At 40.0% G+C, this 26,916-nt stretch overlaps 1 protein-coding gene across 1 annotated transcript in view; it reads left to right on the top strand.

The window, feature by feature from the left end:
- simc1 (SUMO interacting motifs containing 1) overlaps positions 1-26,916 on the top strand; it is a 90,440-nt gene that overhangs the window by 1,449 nt on the left and 62,075 nt on the right. The window contains exon 2 of the mRNA XM_043703757.1: positions 13,203-13,253. Coding sequence (XP_043559692.1) covers positions 13,251-13,253 — 3 coding nt within the window. The 5' untranslated portion in view covers positions 13,203-13,250. The remainder of the gene's footprint in view (positions 1-13,202; positions 13,254-26,916) is intronic.

Raw genomic sequence — 26,916 nt, 5'->3', positions numbered from 1 at the left:
GCCTATCACCCTCACCTTGACCTCCCTCCACCTATCGCATTTCCAAAGCCCCTCCCCCAAGTCCCTCCTCCCTACCTTTTATCTTAGCCTGCTGGACACACTTTCCTCATTCCTGAAGAAGGGCTTATGCCCGAAATGTCAATTCTCCTGTTCCTTGGATGCTGCCTGACCTGCTGCGCTTTTCCAGCAACACATTTTCAGCTATGCATGTATCTATCCAAATTTCTTTTAAATGTTGTAATTGTGCCTGCATCTGCCACTTCCAGTGGCAGCTCATTCCATATATGCATGTGAAAAAGTCACCCCTCAGGTCCCTGAGTTCCTCAAGGTAGTATCCTCGGCCCAACCATCTTCAGCTGCTTCATCAATGACCTTCCTTCTGTCATAAGGTTAGAAATGGGGATGTTTGCCAATGATTGCACAATGTTCAATTCCTCAGATACTGAAGCAGTTCATGTCCAAAGGCAACAAGGTCTAGACAATATCCAGGCATAGGCTGACAAGTGGCAAGTAACATTTGCCCCATGCAAATGCCAGGCTATGACCACAACCAATAAAAGACAATCTAACCACTATCCCTTTGCATTCAAAAATGTTACCATCACTGACTACCCCACTGGGGGTTATCATTGACCAGAAATTCAAATGCATCCAATACATAAACACAGTGGCTACTGCAGCAAGTAACTGATTTCCTGACTCCTCAAAGCCTGTCCATCATCTTCAAGGCACAAGTCAGGAGTGTGATGGAATGCTCTCTACTTGCTTGATAGGTGCAGCCCCAATAACACTCAAGAAGCTTGACACTATTCAGGACAAAGCAACCTAGTTGATTGGCAGTATACCCACAAGCATCCACTTTCTCCCACACAGACTCTCAGTAACAGCAGTGTGTACTATCTACAAGAAGCATTGCAGAAATTCACCAAAGATCCTCATACTTCACCTTCCAAACCCAGAACCACTTCCATCTGGAAGGACAAGGGCAGCAGATATACGGGAACACCACCAGCTGCAAGCTCTCCTCCAAGTCAGTCACCATCTTGACTTGGAAATATATCACTGTTCCTTCACATTCACTGGGACAAAATCCTGGAATTCCCTCCCTCAGGATATTGTGGGTCAACCCACAGCAGATGAACTGCAGCAGTTCACAAAGGCAGCTCACCACCACCTTCTCAAGGATGGGCAATAAATGCTGGCCAGCCAGCGATGCCCACATCCCACAAATCGAATTTAAAAATCTTTCTCCTCTCACTTTAAAATTATGCCCTTGAAGCTGGGTATACCTAAGAGGGTCTTAGGGCCACTAAAGTATATTCATAATCACAAAGGTAATGGCAGCAAAATAGTAAGTATACTAAGTATTTACATTGTTCAATATTTATTAATGACAGTAATGTGGTTGACATGACTTTAAAAGAAGAGATCAAAAATGGTAGAAAGACATTTAAGATATAATAAGATGAAGTAATTGAAAAGGAAGGGATAGTTTAAAATGTCAGGATGATAAAATTCCTGGTATAGATGAATTGAATCCAAGTTAAGAAGGAGACAGCAAGAGCAGTATTACATATACATAAGGGTTTATCAGAAAAGGGAATAATGCCAGGAATGATGCCAATGGTCCTCAAGGTGACTGCAATGCTCAGATTTTTCATCAGTCATTGTCTCAAGGCTCCACAGGCAACATACATAATTTTTCAGTCTGCCAAACATAGGTGTTTAAAATAGGTGACCAACATCCTCTTCTGTCATGTTATGAATTCATCAATTAATCCATTGATGAGGACAGCCAGGTGGCAAGAGGATTAGGTTTCAGTACCATCATTCATTTCTCTAAAGTGCAATGGGTCATCAGCTACACTCATAGAGCTGCTAGGAACCAACTTGCCCCCTTTTAACACATGGCATGTCTGTACTCACAGGCAAAGAATCATACATTTCTGTGCTCATTCCCCAGGAAGCTCTCATGACACACCAGTTTTGCACAAATCATAAGGTGCAGGTTGACGGGTGGATCTTGAGTGACAAGAGCTATTCTGCACTGACCTTGCAAATGACATTCGGAGTGATTCCCCCAGCACAGTGGAATATTGGCATAATGTAGCTCAAACATCCAACTGAGCCATATTTGCATCCAGACCACTGGCTTTCTGATTAATGTGCCTCTGCTGCCTCGATCATTCTGAAGATGATCTGCATTGTGCATCACCAAGGGTATTACAAATAGTCACGGTCTTCTGTGCACCACACAACATCACCAAGCAATGCAGAGAACTACTGAAGCTGGATGAGGGGGAGGAGTACCACCCCTCCTCAGATGAGAATAAATTGGATGAGTCTAGGGAGTCCAAGAATGTGCATGAATCTTTATTGGATGCTAATTCCTTGGAGAAATCTGTAAGAGATACCAGAACGTTGCTTGGAAACGTTATCACATATCTGTAACTGCCATGTAAACTAGATTGTATGTTAATTTGAGTTCAACATTAAAATTTTGCAGCTGCTTACTTGAAATTATTTTACATGTGTTTCCTCTTCGGAAGCGTCAATCATATTTCTCAGAGCACTTGGTGAAATGTAAGTACATCTAAGATTATCAACAAAAAGAAACTTCAGTAGATTTTTCTTTATGCCACGGTAACCACAATTTATGTTTATATAGTGCTTTTAAACTAGTAAAGTATGCAAAGTTACTGAATACAAGTAGAACGTGATCATAGCCAAAAACATAAAAACCTTTAAAATGAAAGGGGATAAATATTTCGGAATGTATGAAAAACAAAGAGGTGAATTTGACTAAGGAGGCCAAAGCAAGTGAAGGTAGAGCAAGTAGGACCAGAGCAAGTGAGAACAGTGTAAAAGAGTCTGGAGTAAGTGACGCTAGAACAAGCAGCCAAATAAAGTGGGAGCTCTGAGGCCTGAGGTAACAGGTCACAGTGTGCATAGGAGTTGAGGCTGGCATATCTGGGGGGTGAAGAAAAAAAACAGAACAAAAGAGGGAAGAGGGACAGCAAAGATAGGGAGACAGGGTCAGAAAGGGGAGGAGAGTAAAGCAGGAAGAACAGCCAGTTCAGTTGAAAAGTGGAGAGATCAATTTAAACCTTTCAACAAAGTAGTGTATTGTCTGAACATACTATAATGAATACTGGCAATTGGGTCATTTAATACAGTTTTATTTCATAAAATATATATGGATATGCATTATCACATCTCAGTGCATCTCATATATTGTAAATTGTTTGAAATACAGTCACTATGACTGTGTCAAAGACAAATATGCAAATGAATCCCAAATCTGTGGAAAGCATGTTTATTCATAATGGCTTTTTCAGTTTTGACATGTGTCAGTTTAATTTTGAAAAATTTATTGCTAAATTAACTTTCCTATGTTATGCCAATTTAAATAAAGTGGTGTCTTGACATTAATCTATATTTATTTGTGCTGTCTTTGTGTTTAAGGGAGCAATGATGATTATTGAGGATATTGTTTAATTCTTCAGACTTTGCTTTTGTGTGAATCCAAATACCCCCAAATATGTCAAACAAATACTGAAAATGTTAACACTTAACTGCATCACCTAATAAAGGAGTTAGTGAGAATGAAAAACAAGCCCTTGTGAAACAGAAATAGTCCTCAAGAAAGTCTTAAGCAGTACCTAAAAGAAAACGCCTTGAACCCTATCACATGACTCGTGTACATGTCAGCACATACTGATGCTAGGTTACTCCAACTCATCTTAAACACTGAAACTTCTCACTTTCGATTTCTGGAGAAGATAGATGAAACAAGAAAGAAAGTGAATATGAACAGCAAGTGAATTCTACGATATTAGTCTAACGCACTTAATTGGGAAACCTGACAAATCCTGACAAAGTGAAAGCGCCGTTCCCTGCCAGGAGTGAAGACTTCTGCGATGAGACATGCAGCTTCCACACTTAATGGTTAGATCAAGAAAAATACAAGGCCTATTGCCATTCTACGTTTGAACATTTTAAGCATAGTCAAAGAATGTGGTGCTGGAAAAGCACAGTCGGTCAGGCAGCATCCAAGGAACAGGAGAGTCAACATTTCAAGCTTAAGCTTTCCATCAGGATTCATGATCGAAACATCAAGTCTCCTGTTCCTCGGATGCTGCCTGACTGGCTGTGCTTTTCCAGCACCACATTCTTTAACTCTGATCTCCAGCATCTGCAGTCCTCACTTTCTCCACATTTTACAGCATATGCACTCACTTATTTTATGCCTCTCTAGCATCAATTCAGATATATTCATCTCAGGGATTCAGACAGCACTGTACAGTGGTAACTTTACTTCTTCAGCTGGTGAATCTGGTTGTGGATTCAGAAACACATTTATAAAAGATACTTAAGTGCTAGACTTCACCATGATGATTGTGATAACTCCATGGATATGTACACAGTAATCATAGAACCATGCACATTTCTGGTGAAGGCCATTCAACTTGAAATATCAGTGTCTACACTTGGGGAATTCTGAAGCCACCCCACAGCCTTGCTCTCTGCTCATAGCTCTACACCTTTGTTACAATTCACCAACAACCAATGATGAAACAAGATGTAAGAAGATGTCAAATAAATAGTTGCAAGTTGTTGGTATTGAATCCAGATTAAAACTCAATCTCAATTACTTGGCAGTTACATATGATAACATTTCCATGTAATATCCTGGGTGAAAGTTGGAAAAGGAGACAAACTAAAACAATTTTGTCATTACTTTGAAACTCTAAATGAAAATGGTCCTGCTGATTAAGTTGTGTGGGATGTAGCAACTAAATAAATGCCAATATAAAGCTAGTTTAATTTGGGTTTGGATATATGGAAGCCAGAGCAGCGGATGAAGTATTAAAATCAATATGTGAGACAAGAAACCCATAATCATGTTAAAGTCTCCAAATCCCTGAGAAATTCTATTGAATCGTTTCCTCTTTGCTTGATGTAGGCTGCATGGAAACACATGCTACTTACAAAGGAATTTAGGTGCAGCTTGGTGACATCAAAGCCTTAAAATTGAAGCTGGAATTTAACGAGGAGGTAGTTAGGCCTGCATATGCTGGAGATCAGAGTGTGGTGCTGGAAAAGCACAGCAGGTCAGGCTGCATCTGAGGAGCAGGAGAATCAATGTTTCAGGCATAAGCCCTTCATCAATGAAAACCTCATCCCTGAAGAGCTTATGCCTGAAACATCGATTCTCCTGCTCCTCGGATGCTGCCTAACCTGCTGTGCTTTTTCAGCACTGCACTCTCAATTCTGGAATTTAACCAGCTCAATATCATAATTTGGACTATTGTATTATAGTTTATGTTCCCCAGATAAATTTCATTCTCAGTGACCAGAACCAGATTCAAAGAAAACTTTATGCTTTCCTATGATCTGAACCACAAACTTCTTTATAAAAATTCTAGAATGTAGCATGCCTGGAGTACATCTGTAGATATTTTCTATTCAGAGACATTATTACTCACCTCAGATGGGACTTGAACACAGCTCTCCTGTCTTAGAGGTAGGGACACTACAACTATATCACAGGAGGCCCTAACCTATTTACTGGATTATAGCTTTATACTGTTGATAACTTTAATGAACATAGAATAAGCTGCCTTATATTCTGCAGCTGTTTAAGACACGGGTAAATAATGTGCTGAGGAACAATGTCATAATTTCTCTTGGCTGGAGACTATTGAGAGGCACGATGTACTGAACATACCTGGCACAAGTACCCTCTGGCAGGTGGTACCATTATGTACATGCATACTTCCTGAAGGCCTTTATTGAAATGTCATTGGTGAACATTGTGCAAATGCAGGACAGGAGCTTTTGCTACCCATGGAGAGTTAAAAACAGCAGATTGAAGAGACAGTTTTGGTAAAAGCCCCATTCCAGAATTAGAGAGACATAATCAATTTCTGCAGTCTTTTTGTATGTACTCTGAATAATTGGAAATGCTATACAATATTATCCAACCAGAAGAAAACTTCTGAAGATCTCTGCTATTCTAGATTACCTGAATGTGCCTGGCCACTGGTGTAAATATCCTCATGCTGTGCTATTATGTTGGGATGATAATAAGATCACAATCACACACTTGGCAACTCCCCTTTTGGAGGGAGCTAGTAAGAGAGTCACACCACAGCCCTGAGCAGTAAGTGAAGGAACAGAGGAAGTAAATGGAGGTATAAAGAATGACAATGCCGAGTTAGGAGGAAGTGTTTGTTTTGCTTTGTGGTTTTTTTTCAGTTCAGATGGAATGCAATACTTGTCTGAGGGAGGGACGAGGAGATTTTAATTCCGTAGTAAACAGCTGTCAGTGGTTCATTACAGCCACAGAGGATTTACTGTAACAGCTATTGAGAAGATTTGTGGTTGTTCTCTTCCTCTGCCTTCAACTAACTCAGATTGCAACAAAGAGGTGTGTCTATAAGAGTGGTTGCATCACTATTTCTTATTTCAAAAGTTAGAAATAATAGGCAGAATCTTATCGTGGACCAGACGACATGGGCTACATTGAGAATTTCATGAGAATCTAGTCAAGGCCTATCTCAACACTGGGAGCAACACACTGCATCAGAAATTTGCCAAACCCTTAGGATTATCATGGCAACCCTCTGATCCATTTGCAGGATGCTTAGGAAGCACAAATGAGGATTGCAGGGAGCATCAGTAAGTAGCATTGAAAGGTTGCTGCATGGATACTTTGTGCATGGGGGCAGGCACTCAGCTCAAAGATTGGAGCAGCTTGTATCTCAGGGCTTCTCATTTGTTCTCTTGGCACTCATCCACTTAGCACCTACTTGCATGCTCCCAATATCTATGTGTTGTCTTGCCTTGCCATGTTTGTTAATGCATTGGTGTTTCAGCCAGAGCCAAAGGTAACCAGTTCTGCTCTATTGCACAGACACACAATAAAACTTGCCTGTCATGTTTGTCAGTAGGGATCCATCTGTTGATGAGGGCATGTACGTCTGAATGACACACTGAGATATCAATTTAACATGTACAGCATGTGTCATCTGCCTGCACAACAAATACACAGCACATTTATTAAATCAAATGTCCACATCAGAAATTGGGTGCGGATTAGACCTCTCTTCAGTCAGGTGATGTCACTGTAGATTGGGGGTCCCTGTATCATTAGTCACAGGCTCAGTACACACAAAGTGAGATGTCGGGCACAATCGAGGGACAGTTTGAAATACAGCTCAGGGAGTGATCAATATTCAGTCCTCTGGGGCCAGCACAAGCAGTCATCGAAATGGTGTAGCATCAAATAACAAACAACAACAACACTGGTTAGGGTCTGATCAATCATAACTAGAAAATGCCTGTCAAAGCCAGTCTGAGGTCTCGAGCCTATATCGTCCTAGTGATCCATGTGTTGGTTGTAGAGGAGAATACAGGGGGGCCTAAAGGGACGGCAGTGGGATCAATGTATAAGTGATGGGGAGTCAAGGCTGGGTGGAGTTATGTGTAGCAGTGGAGACAAGTACTGTGATGGGTGTATCTCAAGGTTCCTGTAGGATAGCGGTACAGCAATAAAAGGGCATGATTGGCTGTGGGTAGAGGCTGTATTGGCAGAGACCACTAGCGTGGCCACCACAGGGTAATAGACAGGACCAGTGTGGGCATCATGAAGGTATAATGTCAGCAGTCAACAATTAGGAAGGACAGTTGGAAACAAAGTTCCACGTGACGGATCCCCACATGCAAGGAATGAGTAGAAATGGTCTCTTAGGGTAGTGTGATGTTCAAGGGGACTTGAAGGCCAGGGTGGGACAGATGGGGAAAATGCATGAAGCAGACATTGCAAACTCCAACCACATATCACTTGCATTCATTAGGTCACTCATTTAAAATACGTGCAGAGTGAATGTGCTTAGAATTCAAATGCTGGTCAGAGGTGATTTGCACTGCATCATTGATCCTTGAAATTTTGTACATTGGTGCTAACTTCTGCATCATTGAGATGACAATGACTTAACAGGAGGGGAAAGCTACCCAAGGACAACCTGTCATTTGTGCAACTTCCAAAGATGCTGTGGGAGGCAGAGACTGTCACTTCATCATCATCTGTCATACAGATTTTACATGATCCATACTGACTGCAATGGGAAGTTGAATGATTCATATGGGTCTGAGGTGGGAAGAGGGTCAGATGAGTGGAGGCATTCCCTTTTTGATGCAAAGGTCTGGTAATGCAGCCTTCACCAAGTTAGTGCATATGCTGACACTGGCGCTGAATGAATGACAGAGATATGGCCACTACTATGAGGTGCTCCATGTCTCACAATATGGAAGTGCTCAACCCTCAACTGAAGGCTATGCCAGCTCTGACTGTTCTGAGACTTAAGAAGCAGTTTTGCTCCCTATGTTCCCAATATAGGTCATTTCTAGCAATAGTCTTGTGCCCAGTTGCTGGTGGGATATTGGTTAATGTGGCTGCCTTCCAAAGAAGGGAAAATGGGTGCTGGAGAATGAGAGCTGATGGCAAGCCAAGGGGCAGGCCAACATGGAGGCTAAGGACAACTCAGGTCAGGAAGAGGACATAGCTGCAGGGCTCCTCAGTATATCTGAGGTCCATTGGAGGACCAGTACCTTTCAGCCTTTTCTCCATTTCCTAGGGCTGAGCAAGACAAAGTGATAACAGTGGCTCTGTATGTCCTGGGACATTGCAACAAAACTATTCCAGATGCAAGAGTGTGACCAGAGGGCTGTAGCAGTGGGAGACAATCTTCTGAAGGTAATAGTTTATTCTGAACCTCTGGATGACTGGCTCCTTCCAGGGAATGATGCATAACCTGTATGGGATCTCTCAGTCATGCACTCATGAATACATCAGGTCAGTGACTGATGCCACCTGTACAAGACCACACTGGTCCATTTAATTTTCCAGTGACGAGGTCAGTGCTGCAGTCTGGAGAGTTAGATTTGGAAATACACCTAACTTCTCCCTGATGAAGGATGCCATGGACTACACACACACACACATGACACTGACAGGGCTGTATCACACTGCAGCAGAATTTATCAACAGGAAGGAGTTCCATTCGATTAAAGTGCAGATGACCTGGGATCACTGTTACCGCTTCCTGGAGGCATATGTCCACTACCATGTCAGCTGCTATGATTCCTACATCCTGGAGCACTCTTGAGTTCCCACTGTATTTGAGAGTCCAGGCACCTTAGAAGGCTAGCTACAGGTGAACAAGGGCTAACCTCTAATGTCGGAGAAATTTGCTCTATAGGTTAGAGATCACAAAACACAGCTCGAAGTGAAAATGACAAACAGTTTATTGCAAGCAATATCGCTGGAAGAGAAATTGACTAGACTGACACAGAACTGACAGAGTGTACAGGTAGATCAGACTTTTCTTCCCAGAGGTGAGGATGAGATCAATTTTATAGTAATGCTGCACAATAAGACTGAATAAGAAATGGGAAACTGCAATGTATCTGGAAATGGAGTAATCTAGTTACAAGGATGCTAATTAGAAAACAATTATCGGATGAATGGCCTGTTCCTTCACAAAATGCAACATCCTGACAGTATCGATGATTCCATTCCTCTTCACAGATGGGCGTTAATGTCTCCTCTGAAGTGGTTAGGTGCTTCCATTGTCCTGTTCCTGGAGCATGTCCTTGCTGGTGCCTCTCTGTCTGACCTGCTCTTTGTGTGGCTTTGGTATTGCTGGGTTGTGAAACTGCCGTTGGGGCTTTGAGATACCTGTGGTGCTGTTTTTGTTAATGAGGTTAAAGTGTATTCTCTTGTCTGTGTGGGCTGTCTGATTTGCCTTGTGAGCCTGCTTAGGAATTCTGGGTGTTTTTGGTACAATTTAGCCAATTTTGTTTTTGTGAGCCTATCGTGGGTTAACAGATCTTTTCCCACAACTAAGCCCATGGCTCATGACAGCTGGTACAGAATGCAGATACAATGCTGTCTATGCTTCAACCAAGCCTACAGTGGCTGCTGAAGGTGTGGTTCTGCTTCTTGGACTGGGTTTTTTTTGGCGAGGGGGGGGGTATACTGCCTTCAATATAATCCAAACAAGGTGTCCCACATCATCATGGCATGCTATCATGCTATGCTCTGCACAATTAGAGGAGGCAATGGGATGATGCTAAGGAACTGGAGAATGTAAGCAGTTTTTTGAGGAGGAAAAGGAGGACATTGGAGAGGAGGAAGTTGGCCTTGTACTTGACAGAGCTTAGCTGAACATCACAAGGCAGACAAGATCTCACTGACACCCACTTCCAGTAGGTGACAGCTGAATGCAGCAGACCATCGCAGAGTAAGGAATTGTCATTGGTCTTGATAACCGCATTTGATTTGCTTTGTGAAGCAAGCTGCAGCCTTTACTCATTTTGCTTGCATGCACTTTTGTTGGTTGTAAATAAAAGCTCGTCTTTGCAGTTGTCTGATTGTTTGTATGTGATATTCCCCACTGGACAGTGACAAGATATAGGTGTACAGTAGATACTGGGGACAGGGTAGTCGTGACTTAGAGAGGGTGTTTAGATGAAACATAGCTACGGACTGTGTGGCATGGTAGTTAAACAGTGAGAGAATGTGATTATACGTGCAAGGGCGTGTCAGCCATGCTGGCTGTGTGCCAGGAGCAGCGTGGCTCTGTGGCTATTGTGCCATTATGTTGCCAGTAAGTAGCACAGACAGATTACCAACACTTGGCTGAGGGTATCAGTTTTTCATTTGGAGCAGGTGCCAGTAATACCAGTCTTTCTGCTAATAACCACTCAGTAGGAAGTTGTTCTGAGAACAGGATGTGGGGCCAGGAAAAGATGGCGGAGGGGGAGGTGGGAGTGGGAGGTCACCACAGGGATAGAGTGCATAGTTAGTGAAAAGAGTTTGTTAAAATACATTGAGAAAGCTAGTGCTTCCAATTAAACCTGTTGGACTATAACCTGGTGTTGTGTGATTTTTAACTTTGTACACCCCAGTCCAACACCGGCATCTCCAAATCTTGAGAAATCTCACTAGACTTAGTGGAAAGATATCCACCAAAGTAACTCAGTACAACTGTCACTTAGTCAAAAAAATGTAAGACTAAGCCTTCTTTAAGGAAAGGTTTTAAAGCCCTGGAGAGAGTGCAATGGAGATTTACTGGAATGAGACCAGGAATGAGGGATTTTAGACACAATTAAAGATTAGAGAAAACTGGGTTTATTCTCGGAGCAGAGATTAAGAGGTGAGCTTATTGAGGTATTCAAAATTATGAACAATTTTGGCAGGGTAAAGAAGGATACTCTGTTTCAACCAGTTGGTATGTCAGTAATTAGGGGTCACAACTCCAAGATTGTCAGCAAGAGTACTAGGAGTAAGATGAGGAGAAACTTGTTTACTCAGAGATTTTTAGATTTGGAATGCACGGCTTGGGAGAGTGGTGAAGGCAGGTTCTGTAGGAGGTTTCAAAAGAGAGTTGGATATACATTTCAAAGTGATGAATTTACAGGGCTACAGAGATCAGACTGGAGAATGGGCCTAGCTGGGTAGCTATTTTGGGAGTTGGTACAGACACAATATGTCGAATGGCCTCTTTATGTACCATAAAATTCAATGATTCTACAATGCACTGCAGTAAAATACTCTTCCAACAGCACCTTCTAAATTCACAATGTATACCATCTAGAAGGATAAGGGCAACTTGGTCAATGGAAATACCACGATTTGCAAGTTCTCCTCCAAATCATATATCATCTTGACTTGAAACGATTTCACTGTTTCTCCACTGGCTATGGGTCAAAGTCCTAGAACCTCCTTCCTAACCTCATTGTGGGTGTCCCTACTTCCCCAGTTAAAGGAGGAGCTCGCCATTACCTTCTCTGAGGCAAGCAAAGATGTTCAATACATTCTGGCTTATTTGACAACATCTACATCTCATGAAATAATTTTTTAAAATGTCAAATAAATGTCTGAGCATGAACTAAATGCAAATAATGACTTGAGTTTGATGATTCTTAGAAAGATCAGTTCCTGTCCCACTGTGACCAACCTGGTTGAATATTTCTCCACCCTCTTTCTACAACTCATTTAGTGATGTTTGACCAACAAAAGGACACAGCAATTTTAATGGACTCACAGGTCTATTAAAGATAGGAAATTGTTGTTCTGTTTTACATGCCACTTGTCTTTCAGGGCATCACAAAAAAATATGTTTGTGGTAAGTGTTTGAAAGCTTTGTTATCGTAGTGCAATTTTTGATAAATATTCAATTTAGCATCTAAAATATAGCTTTGAAATTAATAGTAACTAAAAATCATGGATGAATACTCAAAATATTATTTCCTTTTCCATCCAGAAACATTGGTATTTGTGATGTAGTTACTTCTGCAATTAGGTTGAGAACTGTTTTTAAATTGGTCAAAACAATCATTAATTATGTTGCAAAAATTTTGGAACAAACTGTTCTATAGCCGTTGGAATTTGTGATCAGTTCAGGTGTAAAGACTCTTTGAGTAGTGAAAGATACACTGAAGTGGGCGGAAACATGAAACAAAATGCATTGACACCCAAGAATGGAAAAATAGTTTGTTTACAACAAACATTGGCAAAATTATCGGTTTAGTGATATTTAGTTTTTCTGGTGAGTCAAACTTCTTATGTTCACTTCTTTGGTTGAAAAAAACTGAAAAATTTAAACTAATTTTGGCAAATGATTAATAAAAATCAACAGTTCAACATGTTTCTTGGATACAAGTTACTGTGTAGGAAGTTTCAGTAAATATTCTGATCTGACTGTGTAGAGGCAATGTCAGGACGTGCTGGCTGCCATTCTAAACTGTCAGGACTTGCTTTACACTAATGAAACACATTAAAGAATAAATGAAAGAGAACATCAATGACTAGAAATTATTAGATCTTTTGGAATGGATTTTGGACAGTATCTAGTTTTGAGCCCAAGTTTGCCAGTGTGTGAGTTATATATACCTGCAACGAGACACCTAGGGACGGAGAAAAATTTGTCTTCAGAGCTCGTCACTATTCTCACTGCAAGCGCTGTGGAGGTTTGTAATGTATTTATTACTGTATTTAGAAAACAGAAGTGCTTACAATTTACAATAGACAGATAATTGTCTTTAGGAAGTATGCTAAATATAAACAAATCTTGTGCATTGATATTTAAATGACCCATTAGCTGATATATACCACTTCCTTTTCAATTCAGAACTCTGAAGAAATGTGAACTCCAAAATTGCAGCCTTAAAACATTCCAATGGTGAGTGTATTTAATAATGTCTGAATCTTTTTTAAATGAAGCAATTTTCTGTTAAATTCTTCAAAGACAATGGCTATGTTCTAGTTGTTCATTGAAATAAGTTTACAACACAGTATCAATTGTTAACTTTCAAGTTTACGCAATGTAAAATTACCCACATAGGCCTGCAGTTAGGAGTAACAAAAAACCCAATGGCTGTGGAAAGGGGTCCATTATTTTAGTTCATAGACTTTTCTTTACTTTGCCATACAAATTGACAGTGTGCCAAGTGCTACATCATGAAATTTGAACACCTAACATATTTGACTGAATAAAAATGTAGGAATGTCAAACAAGTTACAAAAGATAGTTTTGTTAAGATTGAAAAATAGCCACAGCAGAGTACTTCAGAACCTCCATCTTCTTCTTCACATTCTAAATTAATCAGTAATAAAGTCAGACTTTGCAGCACTTCTGTTGTCTCCACACAAGTGCCTTGACTCCTGAAAATACATTTCCAATATACTTTCAGCCATTTGTAGTACAGCCTGACCAACCACCATGCTTGAACAGGCACTAACACAGAGATGCTGCATGGTAAGAAAAACAGGCAAAGAGAGCAGATTATGTCACAGCATTTAATGTTGATTTGTTACTCAACCTGCCAGATTCTCAAATGCCCTCTTAAATATTCTAAATAGAAAATGTGTTCAGCTGTCCAAAAGAACCCCATCTTCCCATTTAACAATACTTAAGGGCATCAATGTGGGATTTTCAGCTAAGTTCTTATGACTTTAATTTCGCTGCCTCAGCAAATTGAAAGTACTGTGTTTAGAAAGACTGTCAAATATTGTTTGAGTCAGAATGGAATGTTGCTGTACTTTTCCAAGGAGTTCTCTTGAATATAAAGCACTGTCAGTAGAAATCATATGTCACCCATGGGACTACCTCTTGGGCTGCACCACACCAGGAAGTTACTGCCCAGGCAACCAAGATGGGAAAGAAAGGGAGGAGGGCCCTCAAAATAACCCTCTGTCATTACAGAACCCAGATGTATATGGATCTGTGCCTTAGCCAGATCACCCTGGCTAAATATCCTGCTTTTCAACACATTCTGTTTTGAACATGGTGGGAAAGGGATGTGATAGGATCCAATCAAGTGGGAAATCCAAACCCAACAAGGTAATTTTAATAGTTTTGGCTTTATACAGACCCCACTTTGTTAGATAAAGGTCTGTTTTCCAGTGTGTGTCTTAAGATATGCCTGACGATTATCATTATTATATTATAACTGCTTGACTGCTAGGAAATAGTTGTCTTTGAAGTGAAGTTATGTTGAGGTCATTAGTGGGTCCTCTTCTGGTATATTGTGTCCAGTTTTAGTCGGAAATGTGTTGCTGGAAAAGTGCAGCAGGTCAGGCAGCATCCAGGGAACAGGAGAATCGACGTTTCGGGCATAAGCCCTTCTTCAGGAATCCTGAAGAAGGGCTTATGCCCGAAACGTCGATTCTCCTGTTCCCTGGATGCTGCCTGACCTGCTGCGCTTTTCCAGCAACACATTTCCAGCTCTGATCTCCAGCATCTGCAGACCTCACTTTCTCCTCCAGTTCTAGTCGCCCAATTAGAGGAAGGATATTATTAAGCTGGAGAGGGTTCAGAAGAGATTTATGGGATGTTGCTGGGCATGAATTATAAAGAAAGGCTGGATAGGCTGGAACTTTTTTCACTGGAGCATAGGAGGTTGAGAGGCAACGTTATAGAAATTTATAAAGTAATGAGAGGTATAGATAGAGTTAATGGTATGTGTCTTTTCCCTAGAAAGGGGGAATTCACGACCAGGGGACACATTTTAAAGGTGAGGAGAGAGATTTTTTAAAAAGACATGAGGAACAAATGTTTTACAGAGGGTAGTTCATGTATGGAATGAACTTCCTCAGGAGGTGAAGGATGTGAGCACAATTACAACATTTAAAAGACTTTTGGATAAGTACGTGAATAGGAAAAGTTTTGAGGGATCTAGGCCAGGAGCAGGCAAGTGAGATCATTTAGTTTGGAGTTATGTTCTGCGCGGACCAGTTGGACTGAAGAGTCTGTTTCCGTGCTGTATGACTCTATGACTGTATGGAGTTATGATTGTTTGTTTTTATAAGAGATTAAACGTTTGAAGAAATTCAAGAATATTAAATGGACTTTTATCACTTAGTACTTTTGTAATATTTGTGATAGATATATAGAACTTTATTTTATTTCATTTCAGGATGGCTCCTGAGCTCTACTCTTGATAGATACCAGATGAAACTTTAAGTGGTAAAGATGGAAATTTGGCAGGGGTAGTTATAGTTGGCATATGTTTTCATTAGTTTCATACAGTGGCAGTAAATGGTCATGGGGATGAATGAGAGGTGTCATGTGTTGCCTTGAGTTGCCATTAAGTTGGCATGGGGAGATGGACGGGCAGGATTGGTATGAGAGATCATGCAGGTGGAGGCAATGGGTCGAGCTGTGAGTTGGCATGGCTGGACATGGAAAGTATGTAGAGGAGAATGAGGAACAGTGAGGTTCTAACTTACTTTCTTTACACCCACAACTTAGACAAACCCTTAGAAGCTAAAATGAGCCTTTTCAACTGCCCAAATCAGCATTCAACGTCCATGTTGCTGACTCCAAACTGTTACCAGCAGTTACTCTAGCACACACTTGCTCTTAAAATCATAGATACCCTTTAGCAGACCATTCAGCTCATCAAGACCACACCAACCCTCTGAAGAACATCTAACCCATACCCCCTTGCATCTACCATAGTTAATACACCTAGCCTAAACATCCCTGGACACCATGGGCAATTTAACATGGCCAATCCACTTAACCTGAACATTTTTGGACTGTGAAAGGAAACCAGAGCATCTGGAGGGTGGAACCAAACCCAGGTCCCTGACGCTGTGAGGCAGCAGTGCTAACCACTGAGCCAGCCTGCCACCACTCTTACAGACTGAAAATCTTTCCTCTGAGGCTGCTGTATTGGGCTGGAAAAATTCCTGACTCTGCACACTCATCTTGAAAGTAAAATTCCAGACCAATGTCTTCAGGTGGACCTGAAGATACAAAGTAGAGCAAGAACAATGATGCTACTGGCCATGATGATCACTATGGCTGCAAGCTGCACTGTTCTTTATCTTTATTACTATGCCACAAGATCCTTCTAATCTAAGGGCCGTGAACATTTTCACAAGCTGCTCTGTATCAGTGAGGTGACAGAACCTGTGTTTACAAAAGTGGGAAACTTCATGATCTCCTCTCTAATAGTAAAGCAGGATGATTGAGCATGACTCTCTGCCAAGATGGTAGGATTCCTAACAGCTCAGGGATCTATTTACTGCATTCATGTCATTCTGCAGACACTTCATCTCAATGGGCATTGTGCCTTACCACAAATGGTGCCATCCTGTTTATATGTAGTTAATGTGCAACAGACTATCATTCTCTTCCAGGAGAATGACATTTCTCCTGGAAGAAGTTTTTATTCTGTCAGCCAATCCTGCCAGATATGAACCGCACTAACAAACTGGAAATGGGGAGGTTTGGTATCAAGGGCTATCCATAACAAACAAGAGATATCTCTGTTACCTGCCCATATATAGGCAATTTGTTTCCACCAAGAACAAATTGCAGCAGTGCAGCCAGGCCTTTGGTACCACACTGACTGAATTGATATCCATAGGTACCTGCTTTGATTCCGTTTGCTGTGTGCTCAGCATAGATAAATGACTTCTCAACTTCTTTTCACTTTCTGGACAAATCTTGCCATAAACCATGTTACTCAGATCTCTGTAAGATTTTGCCCTTGTGTAAAATGATATAGAGCGACAAACAGTGAAAAGAAAACTTTGATCTTCCAAATCAAACCTAGGGTTAGTTATCTTGGGGAAGGCTAATGTTTCAGCATATAGCACCACAGAGGAGATAGAATTCAGTACCACATTACAATTTTTTTTCTGTCCCAAAGAATGGCTCAAGCAACCTTTTTCTAGTATCGCTGTCAGAAAAAGCAGAGCTATGTCCACGATGGCAAAAAAGTGGGATGCATGTTCCAGCAGGCAGCCTTAACAGCAGCGCCATTTCAACAGAGAGTGGATGCTGACTAGATATCCTAACTTAATCTACAGCTGTACATTTGCAATATCTTTTACCACTCGAGAGCAGAATGCAAAGTGCATGCGAATTTGCTGTAGTTGACCAAGTTAGATTTTGAGGAGGATTTTAAAAGGGATTGAGAATGGTCACAAAGTGAAGAGATTTAGAAAGAGAATTCCAAAATAGTAATAGGAATATAAGCACAATAATGAGCTAAGGATGAGTGAGTCTTCTGATGAACTAAATTCAGGAAACCAGAGGATATGACATGAAGCAAAGGAAGGACTGGGACAACGTGAGAAAAAAAAACTACTCATTCCAAAATGGGAAACGAATACCAAATGGACCAGATTTATTGAGGAGCAAGTTGAGGTTTTAAATACAAGACAGCCAATGTTTGTAAGTAACAACGGTCAGGAGATTATAGATCCCTGATTTTCATGCATTTCAATTAGAGTCATAGAGATGTACAGCATGGAAACAGACCCTTTGGTCCAACTCGTCCATGCTGACTAGATATCCTAACTTAATTTAGTTCCATTTGCCAGCAATTGGCCCATATCTCTCTAAATCTTTCCTATTCATATACTCGTCCAGATGCTTTTTTAAATGCTGTAATTGTCCCAGCCACCATGCCTCTGGCAGCTCATTCCATACATGCAAAAACTGGCAGAGACCTAGCAAACTAGAACTCGTGTCCAAATTCTAACCTGTCCAACCTTCTTTCTGCTGTCATCGTGCCTTGGAGTTTCTGATTCAGCATGTTATTTTTTTAAACCTGGTTTTCTTTTATTTGTTTGAAAATTATGATCTGTTTGCCAAAATATTCTTTATTGTTTTTCAAATTTAGATGTGATCATGTGGTTCACATCTAAACCTCTTGGCTAAACTACATCACAGCTCTAGTAATTAGATGAATCACCTTCACAGACCTGTTGCCAATCATACACAATTGTTTTGTTTTGATCTTAATGTTAATTATTTCAACTATCAGCATTGTTCAAAAGTACTATCCTTATGTTTTAATAGGTTTGCTTGCGTTCTGCCTCAATCCTTTTTGCTTGCTTTAAAGAGTTTGAAATCTTTATCCTGAAAAGTGTAATAAAAATGCAAGTTATCTTTATTCCTCCCTTTGCTTAATTTTTTCTGAAGGCAGTTGTGGGGTATTGTTGAAGTCCACAGGTACAGCCAACTTTCTCTACCCATTTCAGATTGCTATTTTGCAAGTGCGGTTGAAAGCATTTAATTTAGGACCCAATCCCATCATTGTCGCATGCACGCATGTATTACATTGGATAAGAATCCTTGCTAATTTTTCTGCTTTCTACCTTGGGTATAGTGAAGCCTAATGTATGGTAGGTGAGAGTGAGATTAAAGAATTCCACATAGATCAAAGATGGATCAATTGCTTCCCTGGTCAAATGATTCAGAATTACAATATGTGGTGTAATAACATTGTTTAAGGAAAGTGTAACTCAAAAGCTTATTCAGTGTCTCATAAAACTGCTTCTGGCCCGATTTGTATTGTACTATTAGTTCTTCTATAATGCAGTGGATGCATTCTTGTGCAACCCTATGGTATAGAAAAATCACACTTTAGAAACAGTATCCCCAATTGGTCAATCATTTTACAGCAAGTTAGCATTGACAAAATGTGTGTTATAACAGAACGACTGTATACTTTTAAGATAACGATACTGAAATACTATCAGCAAGTTTCAGCATTACTACCCTATAGTGAAGGCCTCTTTTGTAATCGCAGTGATAGTAATTTAGAATCTAATCAAAGCTCTGTTGCCTACAGTTATGAAGCTTGGTGCTTTATTTTCTATAAAGACTTTCTTTTCACTAATTGCCTGACATGAACATTTATTAAACCAATTAATTAGTATTAGTAGGATTATTTGATATTTATTAAAACAAACCTTTAATTTCACTTACGTTGATAACAGCAAAGAAAATACTGTCACCCGAACTGTAATTCCCAAGCCCAGTGGTGATGACATTAAATTTTGGAGGCCGTATTTGGCTTATAAATCCCTGCAATTTAACTATGAATCTGTACTGGGGTTCTGCTTGTATCTATAATTGTTACTTACTTGCCTGTTTAAAGTTTGCAAGTTCGAGGTTTTGAAAGTACTGTTACCTGAATGATAGATAAATTCTAAATCATAACTAGTGGTAGAATTAGAATCATTCAATGCTACTCAGATTGGGAGGGGGCATAAGTATAACTACAAAATAGAGTTTCATTAACATTTGCAAAATACTTATCAAAAGATAAATTACATTAATATCATTCAGAATTATATTTCCTGGGGAACTGACAATTTATATATCATTCATTGGATTTCAATGAATGATAAACCTGTCTATAGAGATGCTATCCATTACCCCACAATCTTTAATATAATCACTTTCCACATTGGTAGCTATAACTAGACTAGTCAACTTAAATTTCACTCCCTTGACTTCAAGAGAGCTAATAGATATAAATAATTCACTTACGCACGTGTTGTTGACATGGCTGTATAATCATTTTTTTAGATTAGATCACTTACAGTATGGAAACAGGCCCTTCGGCACAACAAGTCCACACTGACCCGCCGAAGCGCAACCCACCCATACCCCTACATTTACCCCTTACCTAACACTACGGGGAATTTAGCATGGCCAATTCACCTGACCTGCACATCTTTGGACTGTGGGAGGAAACCGGAGCACCCGGAGGAAACCCACGCAGACACGGGAAGAATGTGCAAACTCCACACAGTCAGTCGCCTGAGGCGGGAATTGAACCCGGGTCTCTGGCGCTGAGGCAGCAGTGCTAACCACTGCGCCACCGTGCCACCCATCTTCTACAATACTTTCTCTAGGTTGAGGATGTACTTTCAAAATTTATAGAGGAATAAGGGGAGAAATAGTAATGATCGATTGAGTTAGTAGATTAAATACTACGGAGGTAAACATTAAAGGAACAATTCAAAATACTCAAACCGTGAAAAATAAGTATTCTGCAAGGAAGATCCATATGTGGTTTACTGGCTACTAATGATCAGATTAACAGACAAAGTTTATAATACAGTAAAGAATGGTAGTAAGTCTGAGGACTGGAGATGTTTTAGAAACCAGCAAAGTGCCAACAAAAGTTGATTAAAAAGGCAAACATAGGTTACAAGAATAAACTAGCCAAAAACGTAAAAACAGATTGCAGGAGTTTTCACAAGTACATGAAAAGGAGAAGTAACCATTGGTCCCCTAGAGTAAAAAAAAGGGGATTGAGGAAATGGCTGAGATGTAAAACAAACATTTTACAATATAATCTGATTCAAAGTTGAAGTCTCAAATTACAAACAGGACAAGGGCAGTACCCTAGGAGAAAATAAGAATGAGGGAAATGATTGAATTAATATCAGAAAAAAATACTGAAGTAAACTTAAGGGATTAGACAGTCTGCATCCTAAGGTTTTAATAGTGATAGCTGCAGAGATAATAGATGTACTAAATAATATTTTTTAAATTCCCTGGTTTCTGGAACAGTCCGAGCAAACTGGATAAGGTAACATTAATAGTAAAGAAAGGAGAGGCAGAGAAAAGAGGAACGTAGAAACCTGTTATTCTGCCAAGTCTTTAGGAAGTTAATATTAACACCACACTTATTAATCAGATTTTGATCAGACAATAAAGTCATGGTTCTATGAAAAGAAAATTATGTTTGACTGATTCATAATGCTTTGAGAACCTATTAGAGTATATAAAGCAGAGCCAGTAAATTTAGTATATTCCATTTCTAAAAATCATTTGATTTGATCCTGCAAAAAAACGTACATATTAAGGGGTTATGAGGCTAACTTATAATTAAGGATGTACTCCCTGCATACCAACATGGATGTCAGGGGTAAGCTCATCTCCACATAATTTTCTCACCATAACCAACATCACCAACCCCCACCCCCCTCAATTACCCACCATATTTATTTCTGGCAATGAACTTTTCATTAGTATGATCATGATTCCATCCATCTCCAGGAGCAAGTCCCACCTCATGCAGCTGCTAGTCATTTTGAGGCCAGCAGCTCTGCACAGGCAATGCCAACAAAAGCAATAGTTACTGTTGATGGCGTAGCTTGGCCAAGAACTTGGCATTTAGTGATGGACGAGGAGATTCAGTTTCATGTGAGATCTTACTATGGTCAGACTTATAGGCCTTGGTTATGTTGCAGGTGTGAGGTGGGGAGGATTGCACGTTAGATAAGGCCTTAAGAAAGGGTAGATATGAGGAGATGAAACTGCGGGGAGGAGCCTCCAGCTGACTCTCCCCCCACCCCTCATAGCTGGTCAACAACCTACACATGCCAACTTGCTGGGCTGCATATAGAGCATCAACATCTCCCACTGCCCGTTAAATCAGAATAGTGGTTGGATGATTGGGCATTAAGTACCCACTTAAGTGCCTCGATTTGGTCACAAGTGAATGAATCATCTGATGCCTCCAGCACCGCTCAGAATTGCCATGAGGTGAGGGTGAGTTTACTGCAGATGGCACAGCGTTCTAATTTACAGATCCATCCACCTACTTTCTTTCCACAGGTACCTAGTAAAATTCAACCCAGAAAACTGCAGTAATATATAATCATGAATAGAATTGGGCTGTTGTGGTTCCTACCTGAGCTAGGAGGCCTGGGTTCCAGAGGTGTGTAACAACATCTTTGTAAAGGTTGATTAGAAAATATCTCTAAGCATGAATAGAGAACTGTTAAACAGAGAGGGAATAAACAGCATTGAAAAATGGACACTTTAAATTGAACAGACTGTATCTAATAGAGTGCCACAAGGATAGATGCTAGGCCTCAGCTGTTTACAATTTATATTGATAGGTAAAGTAAAGAGGCCGAGCGTAATGTTTCTAAGTTTTCTGACACTGCAATGTTAGATGGGAATGATAGCTGTAAGGAGGACACAGAGGCATTGCAAAGAGACAGACAGATTAAGTGAGTGGGCAACAAGTTGGCAGTTGGAGCATGATGTGGGCAACTGAGAGATTACTCACTCTGATAGTAAGAATAGAAAAACATAATATTTATTAAAAACATATGTAACGTATATATGTTGATGCTTAAAGGGACTTGGGTCCACTCATACTAGGAATGAAATGAGCACGTAGGTACAGTGAGCAATTAGAAACAGTCCTGCCTGAAACGTCGACTCCTGTTCCTCGGATGCTGCCTGACCTGCTGTGCTTTTCCAACACCATGCTTTATTGACTCTGATTCTCCAGCATCTGCAGTCCTCACCATCTCCTAATTAGAAACATATAACATATTAGCTCTATTATGAAGGTGTACAAGTGTACTGTACCTTTAAGAGAGTGAAGAACTTGGCAAGCACACCGAGTGCTGGAGAATTTACAAAGTAATACAGGTACGTATCCCTTTATCCGAAATGCTCAGGACCAGCTGTTTTGCGGAAATCGGAATTTTGCGGTTTTCAGAACCAATGTAGTGTCCCCTCTAGGGTGCAGGGCAGCAACACATAATCAAACATAAATATTGTATTGTGGCAAAAATGTATGAATACTGACACTAAGCGGGATAAATGAAGACTAGAAGTACTATCACACTTTATTTATATAGTGTACTGATAAATGAAATACATTGACCATAAATATTCAACAACATTTTATTTCCATAAAAAACATTACAAGAAAAACATTCTGGAAAACTTAAATGTACAAAGCTTATTTATAGAGTAATATATACAAATTCATGAAATACATTGATTATAAATATTCAACAACATTTTATTTCCATAAAAATTACAATAAAAACATTCAGTAAAACTTAAACATACAGTGTCAGCACGATGGTAGGCAGCATTTTTAAAGGTTTCTTCAAGTGTCATCTATCTAATTAACATAGGTTTCTGTCCAAGCAATCTGTCTTTAATTGAGTAAATTGCCGTAATCTCTTGCTCACTAATAAATGAACATTGTTCAAGGCCAGCAATTAACTGATCACACATTTTCACCAAATCGTCAAAGGGGACGTTTTCACTGTGTTCACTAACTCATCATCATCATCATCATCATCACTACTATCCTCACACTTATCCATACAGGAACCCGTATTTAAAACCATTTCAGCAATGTTCCCATAGCTCAAGGAATGCACGACAAGCACATCATTGTCAATGTTCAGCATTTCTTTGATGTCAGTTTCATGTAATTTATTTACACTTTTGTCCGATAAATTTTGTGCGTAAGTAACAAGGCTTGCTATCATCTTTTTCTCTTCAGTGACATGAAATCCTTCAAACTCTTCATATGCAGGTTCATTTACAAGAAACAGTGTTGTAGGCCAGAGTCTGTGCCAAGCATTTGTTAATGTTGCTTTATCAACATCATTCCAAGCGTTAGCAACTGCGCAAATGGCATCCTTAAGACTAAACTCTTTCAGGAAGTCTTGAATTCCTACCTCTCTGTTGACTGCAGCAAGCATACTGTTTAAAAACTGGTCTTTATACTTGCTCTTCATGAAGCGTAAAATTCCTTGGTCACAAGGCTATAATACTGATGTCACATTCGGGGGCAAGTAAATACCAAAACATTACTTTTCACGAGCTGTTCGGCAGGGGGATGTGTGGAGCAGTTGTCCAGGAACAATAAAATTTTACACTTTTGTTCCAGTCCAGTTTGTCTGTAATGAGCTCGTGCCACTGGTACAAAGTGTTTACTGAACAAGTTGGAAAAAAATTCTCGGGTTACCCATGCTTTTTTGTTTGCATGATAATGCACAGGCAAATTGCGTACACCTTTAAGACATCTCAGATGTTGCTTTTTCCAAATCATTGCCAATTTCATCTTGTGTGTGTGTGTGCCTGCAGCATTGAGACACCCAAGAATAGTTAATTTGTCCTTAGTTTCCTTAAAACCTGTTGGTGCTCTCTCATTAGCCATTGCTAATGTTTTTCTCGGGACAATGCGTCCAGAGAGAGCTGTTTCATCAGCATTGTAAATTTGTTCAGGACTAGAGCTTTCATCAGATATCATCTCGGCAAATTCACCAACATAATTTTCAGCTGCTTCATGGTCAGCAGAAGTCTTTTCACCACAGATTTTCAGGTACTTCACACCATTACACTTCTTGAATTTCTGCAGCCAACCTTCTGAATATTGACATTCGACTTAATGTTCAGTTCATTATGATATTTTCCAGCTTGTTTCATGACCATCAAACCAGTCAGTGGCATACGTTCACTTCTTCGTTGTCGAATCCACTCCATCAACACAAGGTTAAGATCTTCATTTTTTGCCCTAAGCAATGTTTTCCTATTTTTCATTAGTTGATGGTCATCACTGTCACCACAAAACTTCAGTAACTTGTCTTTCTGTTTCTTCAAATCATAGACAGTAGTAGTTCCGACACCATATTTTTCAGTAAGATGCCGCACAGCCATGCCACGATCAAGCTTCTGCAATAACTCTACTTTCTGCATTATTGATAATGACAGATGCTCCCTTTTCTTTATATTATTGTTAGCCATAGATGTACCCGCACCTCTTTTTGACATTTTCACTCTAAAATTAAACAATTTAGCACAGTAAATACAATACACAACTGATGCCTCCAAGTGCTGGGCCATGCCGCCGCATGGGTCAAGTGGGTGCGGCCCTCACCCGCCAAAAAAACCCCATGATGTTACGCAGACATGACTGACGCTACACACTCCATGACAACCTTTGGTTTTCGGAGCTTTTCGGTTTTTGAATGCTCGGATAAAGGGATACGTACCTGCATTTGGTTCAGAACAGATAGCACTGGTTGAGTTGCTATGAGACAAAATCAAATTCAGCCAATCAGTTTAAATTATACTCCAAAAGTACCAAATCCCAATCAAGTTTGAATTTAGTATGTTGACAATCCTAAAAGCCAAAGACACAATCTGATGCGTTGGGGTTATAAGACTAGGGAAAATTGAACAGTTGGGAGGAGGACTGTCAAGCTACCAGCGTGTAAAGACTGCCTGAAAAATAGCTCTCTTAAAGATACCTTTATCGACCAGTAACCAATGAAGCAGAATCCCCAAGAAGAAGAAAAGAAAACAGGAGTGCAGAGAAGAACCAAAAGTTGCCTGACTTTAAGATAAGAAGTTTTGTTTTGTAAATCTTAATTGGGATTTTAACGGACTGGTATTATAGAAGGAAAGATAAAAGATAAGTTAGAGGAAGGAGTTGTTAGTTACTTATTCTCTGTTATATAAAGCTTTTAATTTTTACTTTAAATAGTTCTTGACCTCTTAAATTTTCATAGATTACTGCATGGGATAAATATTTTTGTGTTTTAAATTAGCAGAGGGGTTTACCCAGTGTTGTGACAGCCCTTACTGCAATTGGATTGGAGTACTAAAATACGAGGTTTTGCTGTAATTTTACATTGCTTCAGTGAGACCTTTGGAGGACCTAAGAAGTAAGGACCTAGTCTCAGGCTAGAGATCTTTGATTGATTGATCTCAGGTAAGATCAATTTCTTCATTCGAAGGGCTGTGTACTTTTGAGATTCATTGGGTATGAATGTTCCAATATTAAATATCTTTAAGGTTGAAATAGTGAGATTCTAGGATAGTTGTGGACAAGGATAAGGATGTGCCGGTAATAATAGTTTTATACCAGGGAAAGGTTACATTTAACTCTGATAAGATATCATTTAGTCCAAGAAGACTGGGAGCAACTACTTTGAGATGAAATTGTCAGAGCAGCAAGAGGCATTCAGGGAGGAAATAGAGAGAGTATAGGGCAAATATGTTCTCATAAAGACAAAGGGTGGACCCAAGACCGCTCAACCTTGTATACCAAGGGCATAAAGATTAAGATTAAGAAAAAAGTTTGAGATAGTTTGAGAGCTCAGTACAAGTGTCTCAAGTAATCCTGTACTCCTTAACCCCCAATTCCCACAATCCCCATCACTCTAACCTAAAACCCCACTGTAAAACACCATATTTGCCTTTGTTTGGTAGTGGGGTGGGAAGGCAGTGATGCTTAAACAATACTATTGAAAGTTTTGTTTTAGTCTTTTTTCTTAAGTGAAGTGCTAAGTTTCATTGTCAATTTAAATGATTAGATGGGCATTTGCTGCTTATGACAAGCTATTGTTTTGGGTTAATCACCACAAGTTATCTTTAATTTGGTTACTTGTTATAAAATCTCACAATCACATACTGAAACAATAATTCAAACTTCATTACATGTAACAACCAAATATCTGATGCCTTAAGCAAGCAAATCTGACCAGGACTCAACTGACAGTGATCTGTTTCTGGAAGTTTCCAGGGTTCACTCCCTCTGCAGTACTGTTATAGAGTCATAGAGTCATAGAGATGTACAGCATGGAAACAGACCCTTCGGCCCAACTCGTTCATACCAACCAGATATCCCAACCCAATCTAGTCCCACCTGCCAGTAGCTGGCTCATATCCTTCCAAACCCTTCCTATTCATATGCCCATCCGGATGCCTTTTAAATGTTACAATTGTACCAGCCTCCACCACTTTCTCTGGC

Source organism: Chiloscyllium plagiosum, chromosome 14 (genome assembly GCF_004010195.1).
Source record: "Chiloscyllium plagiosum isolate BGI_BamShark_2017 chromosome 14, ASM401019v2, whole genome shotgun sequence".
Lineage (NCBI taxonomy): Eukaryota > Metazoa > Chordata > Chondrichthyes > Orectolobiformes > Hemiscylliidae > Chiloscyllium > Chiloscyllium plagiosum.
Note: the sequence above shows the minus strand (reverse complement) of the source record. Positions and strands in the feature narration are given on the sequence as shown.